Source organism: Aquila chrysaetos, chromosome 8, assembly GCF_900496995.4.
Source record: "Aquila chrysaetos chrysaetos chromosome 8, bAquChr1.4, whole genome shotgun sequence".
Classification (NCBI taxonomy): domain Eukaryota; kingdom Metazoa; phylum Chordata; class Aves; order Accipitriformes; family Accipitridae; genus Aquila; species Aquila chrysaetos.
The window spans coordinates 22,034,795-22,043,206 of record NC_044011.1 but is presented as its reverse complement, the minus strand read 5'-3'; the positions used below and the strand labels follow the sequence as shown (position 1 = coordinate 22,043,206).

The window sequence follows — 8,412 nt, the reverse complement described above, 5'->3', positions numbered from 1 at the left end:
AAGTGCAACACTCAGCTGCCCCCTCACCAGTGCTGAGTGAAGATGAACATTATTTTCCGTGGACTACAAATAATATTCCTATTTATGCATTCCAGATTGCTTCATACACAATTCTCTAAGTACTGTTGGATGAACTTAATGAGCTCTAATTGATTTTGTAAATCTCTAACTTATTTAATACTTTTTAATATGTTATTCCAGCATTTACAGCACCATAACCCTTTGCATTTGTTGCTGAAGCTGATGACATTAGGAGTGATAGCACAGGCAGATTTTTCAGTGAGAAAAAAAATCACTACATATTTTGGCCTCTCTGGAGTAACATTTTGGTAGCATCAGGTGGTGGTCATGGAGAAGCTCCTATTACTTCTACTATTTTTGTACCTGTTCTGTGAATCACTGAGAAATTTCTTTCTCAAGAGCTGTCAGCCTATCCACTTTCAAAAGCACTTGTATGTGTTTTAAAATTAAATGCTAGACTGTTAAGACTTTTTAGGAATGAACTGTGCCTCATAAACCAATCTCTTTGAAAGGAATCTTTAGAAAAGCAAATCAATAAAATTAAAATGATGAAGATAACTAAACAGTTATCGTTGTCAGCTGACCTCCTATCAATTGTCTTGTGGTGTTGTGGCCTTTGTTGCCCATGGTAATCAACCTTGACATATGTTACTTGTTTTTGAAGCTTCAGCTGCATAGCTTCTCCATTGACAATGATGGGGTGGTGATACCAGAAGCCAGGCTTTACCATTGCCTCTTGCCTTTTGACATGGACTTTGGTATGAAACGAAACCCTGTGTGGCGGTCCACAGCGGAGCTCGTAGGTGAGCACGGCTGGGCTGTGATCTGCTGGTGGAACAAAAGAGTGTTCGCCTAGAGCAGCAGACCTTAAAGGTGACTGCATCCGTGACTGATGGCTAATGAAAGAAGTTTGCTAATTTGCAGTGTAGCTACTGCTGACTGATAAAGGGACGTGTACAGTAGCCTCAGTCTTATCTCTTTCGCCAGGTTTACACTGGTGTGACACTGCTGAATTTAGAGAAGCAGTTCCTGACTTACTTCAGGGCAAGGGCAGAATCGGGTCTGATTTTTGCACCACAACCCATACAGATAACCCAGCTCTCACTGGGAAACATCCTGGGTATATTTCAGAATACTTCAATATGTATAAGCATATTTACAGCCTTTCCCCATTTTGTGAGGATATTTTGGATCTTTCTGGTACCTGTCATAAAATATTTCTAAGCTAAATCCAGGACAGATAAATCATGACTCTGATTTCTTTCGCATAGGGTAGCCTGCCTAAATCACTGCCACATTCTTCTCATAGTAGTTGTTTAAAATTAATAGCACATGCGGAGGAAAAACTAAACCCTTTGACGTCACTCCCGAAATGAGGAAACATAAACAGAAAAGGCTTCGCTCCACCGAGCTGACAGTGCGGGCGCGGATTGGTCTGCTCTCCCGCGCCTGTGGCAGTTGACAGCACCTCCCAGCCCTGCACGGCCTTCGGCTCCGAGCACAGGCAGGCAGACTGCAGCAAGCTCAGCTCTACCCCAGCCCTTACACTGGCAGAAAAGTGCACTCTCTTCCCGAGTCTTTTTGCTTCTTAAGGTGGTTTTATTGGCTGGGTTGGGGGACTTGGGGAGGTTTTGTTTTTTTTTTTTCTTTTCCTTTTTTCTTTTTTTTTTTTTTTTTTTTTAATTTTATTTTTGTTTGCTGTCGTTACTTAATTCTATTCCTAATCCTGGATGCAGTTACTGGATTCTGCAGTACAAGTCTTCATGAACAAGCTGCACCGCTTAGAGATTTCACGGCATTCAAAGGTCACAGAACTGCCACTATGGTTAAATGTCTTGTTTAATGGTTGAGGTATGTACAGCAAATCTAAAAGAGGCAGCATGATTATTTTTGAGGGGGAACTAAAATTGTGAGGGGGAGAGGGAGATAATACTATTATTTAGTGGAAAAGATTTTTACTGGTGATTGTTACTACAGCAACCGGTTTTTGAATTTCCTCCCTTTTTCTCTTTATTCAAACTAGATGAAAATTTTAACCTATGTTGATTTAACCATTTGATGGCAAAAGAAGATTGCAGAAAGAATCTGTTATTGTTGTCCTTTCTGACCCCTCTGAGGAAAGAAAGGGTGATTGCTTTTTCTATATGCTTTCCTACTGCTCTGTGTCAGGAGACGAGACCTGGGACTTGGCTGCCTTAGGTGAAGGGAGAAGAAAGCAGAAACTCGTTCTTATCCTGAGGGGACTGTGAGTTTGTCTGAGAGTTAGAGCAGAGAGAGAAAGAGTTGGAAATAAACAGGTCAAGCAGAAAAGACTATCGGCCTCATTTTTAGGAGTACATATACCACATCTTTTTTTTTCTTTTTTTTTTTTTTTTTTTTATTACATGCTTAGATTATTTTACTTGTTTTGGGTTGAGAACTTAATTAAGAAGCAGCCTGCACTTTGACTTATAAGCAGATCCTCAGTGGGAAGGGAGGGAGCTGATCGTCTTACATCAACACCAGTTTTCAGATAGCTTTTGCTACTTAAACAGAGAAGAGTGGAAATTTGCTTGGAAGTTGAAGTAATGTAGCCTGATGTCTGTTAGATGGCATATAGGTTCAATTCATATTCGAGCTAGTGATCCGCCTTGAATGAGTAGTGCAGCATTACAGTGGACAGTGTGTGCTGCAGGAAACGAAAGCAACTGCTAGCATAAAACTAACATTGTTTTCAGGAGTGTGGTTCTAAAATACAAGAGGAGGAGCCACTTGTCAGACCTTGTGTGTGTGTGTGTGTATGAGTGGTCTTAAAAATAATTTCAGCCAACACAGCGGATTTATATTGTGAATTGGATTAATATACAGATATGCTCAATGATTAGCAATCTTCATATTTTCCCAGTTTGTGAAACGAGACTTTTTACAGCTCTGTTTGAGATGTTGCTGTAGATATAAACCCTCTGCAATTTGAAAACCTTTCAGTTTAACTTAAAAAATTATACCTGAAAATTCATGTAACAAGGAACAGAACATAAGCACACCTACCTCATGCAATGCACCTCAAAGGGTTACAAAAATTAACTACACTAGGCTGAAGCATGCTAGCTTAAGGACTGCAAAAATATTAGCTCTGAAATGCAGAGGATGTGATATGTGCTGTGAATGGACAATTGCTATTCTGCAGTGCCTAGTGGGAAAACAAGGACTTTGTGTATTGCAAATGCATAACTGCAGCTCCTCCATTTCCTTTGCTGTATCTTCACTGATGACTGCAGAAACAAAGAGGCTTGTCACAGATGAACTCTTTAGGGCCCCATCTCTTTGGAGATACTTGAGGATATTTTTTTTCCTATCATCCAACAACCCAAAGTCAAGCTTTGTTAGTTGAACTGTTATTCTGTAATCTCCACACCATTCTCTCCTCCTCTGCCCTCCCCAAAGTATTACTATACGAACTGCCAGCTGTTTTCAAAAGCTAAAGCACTGATCCTCTAGCCCCAAGTTTAGAAAGGTTAACACAGTATTTGTTAGATGATTAATTAGTAAATTTGACTAAGGGGAAGCCTCAGTCTATAGGGACTACAGTCTGTTCTGTAAGGAACAACCCTGTAACTACATGAAGATATCCAAGTTTCCAAAAGACATTTGTTTATAATAATTTCCTAGAATTAAATTATTCACTTCTTTTGATAAACATTTTTTTGAGAAGCTTAGTTTTTAAGCTCTATAATCTACACTTTGCTGCATCTGTTTTGTAGCAACTGCTACTGGTAATACTAATAGTATATATGTGAAGTAGACTTCAGCTGAGGAAATGACACTTTTTCTACTTCAGTGAGAAAAGTTTATCTGCAATGCTTTCTCTGAACATTCTGAATTCAGCATCAAGAACAAAATATAATTTAAGGTTGGCCTTTCTGCAGTGGATGAAATGCTTACTGACATTTGCAGTCACATTGCCTCAAAAAAAAAGTCTGTATTGCAGAAGTTTCATGTCATATGAATGGCTGCTCATTCTGAGTTTATTTCCATAGGGTGGACAAGAGCTGTCACTAGTGAAGGTCTAGTGATTCCAGTAGAGTAAGGCGTACTCTGCTGAGTCTGATCCAATGTATTGCAGATCACTTTTTTAAACTGTGAAATTTTTAATTCTGTAAACTAGTATATAAATATATCATTCTAACAGCACCTGTTTCCTCCCCTTCCTCCCTGTTTATGTGCTTTTCCCTTTCAAAACCCAGCCCTCTGCTTGCCTTTACCACACCTCTAGGTAGGTCATTAAAGCAGACTGATTTTCCAGTGTCTTCATTGCAATTATGAAGTATAATTGAGACATTTAATCATACGTCATTCCTTTTCACTCACCCCATGGTTCTTCTACCAATAGTTAAAGCCTATTTAAATGAGAAACGGTCTGAAAATTGATATTTTATGTGTGTGTATATATACATATGGTTTTCTTGTAATTTCTCAGTCTCATAGGGAAAAAAACTTCTCTTGTACCGGTAATTTCCTTTATAGGAGCTGTATGAAGCAGAAATGCCAGCTACTAACCAAGATATTACTGTTAATACACTAAAACCTGATGCCTCTTTATTTAGTGATGAGAAATGTTTAAGACCTAATCTGTCCTGTAATCAAGCTAGATATATGGCCAAAAACCCTTGATGCAGTTGGGCTGACAGAAAAACAAGTCATTTGAGGAAGCCAGGAAGACATCCCATGTAAATGAGCATTCTTAGCAACTCACTATTGTTCATCTTTTCTTCATTTTCATGCTTGAAATTATTATAGAGCTCCATGTGTTTGTCACAGGGTGAAAGTGAAAGGGACAGCTGGGGTCCTACCAGCTGCCAGAACAAAATTAAGTGTTTTGTAATGAAATGATGGCTCAGTATTTCTCCTCCTACATCCATATTGGGTGGAAGATGGGACTCTCTGTGTTGGAATTATAGCATTCATTTTTCTTGTTCCTCAGCCAGAAAGCAGGCTTACCCTTGCAGGGGCATCAGTTTTTACACTTTCAGTGAAACATTGGCTTTGCATCTAGTGTGAACATTGCACTTTTCAGTCACAAACTTCAGGATGCGGAACTGATGTTATTTATAGTTTATACCCTGGGGGCACTGAGACACACAGATGTGTAGCCTAAGTGTCCAGAGCAGTTCAGAAGTTCAAATACCTTTTCTTTCTCTGGCCAATACGAGGTCCATCTTTTTAGGTAGCTAAAGATGAACAACGGTAGCTGAAAAGCTGGGCCACAAAGCCAAGCATCACATATGCAACCAGACAAGGGTGGCTGGTAACCTTTTTCTGTGATTTCACAGTAATGAGTGGAAATCAAAAAATGTGTCTTCTGATAGTAGTTGGTATTTGTCAGGTCTGAAGTATTAGCTTTGTGTAAATGCTAAAGAGAGAATATATTTGTTGTAGTTAAGACAATTTAATTTAATCAATTTATAAAAATTTAAAATGAGAAGTCAACTTCTGAAAGATTTTTTTTAGCAAAAAGAATTCTTCACTATCTTCCTGAAAATTTAGAACACTTCTTAATTTTATTTTTACTATTGTTCTTACTACAGTAGCATTCCAAGAAAATTGCATTAGAAGACAATATCTGAACCTCTGAATTTATCATTTCTGTTTTCCTGTAAAAGACTGTGGGATTCAGGAGATACATTGCTAGCATTCACAGTGCTCAGATCTGGGCTAGTGATAGCTATCTATTTTAAAGCCTCCAGTTTTAAAGCAGAAAATTAACAAATCAGAGCCAGATCAGATAGAAGAGAGAGCAGTACTAGAAGCCAGACTGCAGTGGCAAAACTGTAAGTGAAAAGTTTGGGGCAGAGACAGTTCTTCAAAAAACAACAGTCAAATGATTTAAGCATTTCTTTTGCACACATTTAATAGCGTGGTATCTGCAGTCCAGCAATGCTGTAATTTTGATAAACATTTTTTACTTGTTCTGTTCTTAGAAAGTGAAAAATGTATAACTATCATGTTATTATGTAATAGTGTTGAACTATAGAAACTAAACTAATGAAAGGGCCCTATTGAGTTTGATTTTCTTATTCTGTTCTTCCTCCCAGTGGGAGTTGTGAGTGAGGATGGATGAGAACTCAGTTTAGCTACTTATTTAAGCCACATAGTCTCATGGTGGTATATGATATGTTTCTGCTAGCTTACTATCTAGCCAAATAAGACATCCAGGTTGCCTGGGTGGATAAACATAGCTGATGATCTCTCCCTCTTAATAGGTGGGGAGGATCAGTTAGGATTCTCCCAGTTGCACACAGACAAATTTGTTCTGGTTTAGCTAAAGAAGAATTGCATGCAGACACAAACAGCAAGTTTTATTTCTCTTTGCATAGGTTATTTTAAAAATAAGAAACAAATATTTAGAAGAAGATAGTCGCAGAGGTACTTTTTTCCTTAACTGGTAGGTTTATATTAGTTACCCACAAAAATTCCTGGTATGAGAAAACTCACCAACTAATATCTCACTGTGGCATGTGTTAATGCCGGCAGTGTAAGGTTTTTTATAAAGTAGAGTACAGAATCTCCTGTCAAACTAAGTTTAGGTAATTGTCAGAGGCAGAAAAACACACTTGTGGAGCAACTGCTTTCAGGACCTATATACAATTTTCTATATGGTTGTTCGTATCAGAGTCTATAATACTAACCCATCTGGATGTAGGAAAGATGTTTTGGAAAGGATGATCATTACCTTTCCAAGAATAAAGTGGGAGGTAGGCATGTTTTGACTGAATATGCAGCAACTCAGACGGCTCAGAGAAATATAATTCTGTAAAAGTGAAATTAAGAAACCTCAACTTCAACTAGAGATGCAGAATGTGATTTCAACTGGAGAATGATATTGAGCTACTGTGTACTCACTTCTGCTCCCTTTGGAAGTTGCCCTTTATTCCTTCTGAAAGAAAGAGTCTGTACTCTCATGTTCTTACTCCCTTTCTGTCCCGTCACCCAACCTTTTTCCCACAGCACGCTTCAGTGCTTGTGAAGACAAGGAACAGGAAAACACACTTGATTAATACATGGCTCAGAGGCTGGTGCCATCGGTAGAATTTGGGGTTTTTTTGATCATGGGGAGGTTTACACGGCACCGGGCCTGCTGGCAACAGATGGAGTCCAGCTATCTCAAAGGGGGAAAAAGGTTCTCACTCATGATTTGGCGGGCCTCATAGAGAGAGCTTTAAACTAGGTTTGAAGGGGGAAGGGAATAAAACTAGGCTCACCAGAGATGAGCCTGGGGGCAGCATGCCAATGTTGGGGGTGGATCCAATAGCCCAGCTCAAGTGCATCTATGCCAATGCACACAGCATGGGCAATAAACAGGAGAAGCTGGAAGTCATTGTGCAGCAGGATAGATATGACTTAGTCATCATCACAGAAACATGGCGGGACGACTCTCATGACTGGAGTGCTGCAATGGAAGGCTATAAGCTCTTCAGAAGGGATAGGCAAGGAAGGAGAGGTGCTGGGGTGGCTCTCTATGTTAGGGAGGGTTTGGACTGTACAGAGCTCCACGACTGTGATGATAAGGTGGAGTGCTTATGGGTAAGGATGAGGGGCAAGGCCAACAAGGCAGATATTGTGCTGGGAGTCTGTTTATAGACCACCCAGCCAGGTTGAAGAGACAGATGAATCATTCTATGAGCGGCTGGCAGTAGTGTCACAATCGTGTGCCCTTGTTCTCGTGGGGGACTTAACTTTCCAGACATCTGCTGGCAATACAACACGGCAGAGAGTAAGCAGTCTAGGAGGTTCCTGGAGTGTGTGGAAAATAACTTCCTGACACAGCTGGTAGGTGAGCCAACCAGGGGAGGGACCTTGCTAGATCTACTGTTTACAAACAGGGAAGGACTGGTGGGAGGTGTGATGGTTGGAGGCCATCTTGGGCTTAGCGACCATGAAATGATAGAATTCTCAATTCTTGGTGAGGCAAGGAAGGGGGTCAGCAAAACCACTGCTATGGACTTCCAGAGGGCAAACTTTGGCCTTTTCAGGACTCTGGTTGAGAGAGTCCCTTGGGAGACAGTCCTGAAGGGCAAAGGGGTCCAGGAAGGATGGACATTCTTTGAGAAGGAAATCTTAATGGCTCAGGACCAGGCTATTACCATGTGCTGCAAGACAAACCTCTGAGGAAGATGACCGGCCTGGCTGAACAGGGAGCTTTTGCTAGGAGTCAAGAAAAAAAGGAGAGTTTATCATCTCTGGAAGAAAGGGTGGGCAACTCGGGAGGAGTACAGGGATCTTGTTAGGTCATGCAGAGAGGAAATTAGAAAGGCAAAAGCTCAGCTAGAACTCAATCTGGCCACTATTGTAAGAGACAACAAAAAATGTTTTTACAAATATGTTAACAATAAAAAGAGAGCCAAGGAGAATATC

At 40.1% G+C, this 8,412-nt stretch overlaps 1 protein-coding gene across 1 annotated transcript in view; it reads left to right on the top strand.

Moving 5' to 3' along the window:
- Window positions 1-1,482: 1,482 nt before the first annotated feature.
- Window positions 1,483-8,412, top strand: part of PDE7B (phosphodiesterase 7B) — a 180,843-nt gene continuing 173,913 nt past the window's right edge. Inside the window, exons 1-2 of the mRNA XM_030022457.2 lie at window positions 1,483-1,614; window positions 1,758-1,872. Of these exons, the coding sequence (XP_029878317.1) occupies window positions 1,852-1,872 (21 nt within the window). The 5' untranslated portion in view covers window positions 1,483-1,614; window positions 1,758-1,851. The remainder of the gene's footprint in view (window positions 1,615-1,757; window positions 1,873-8,412) is intronic.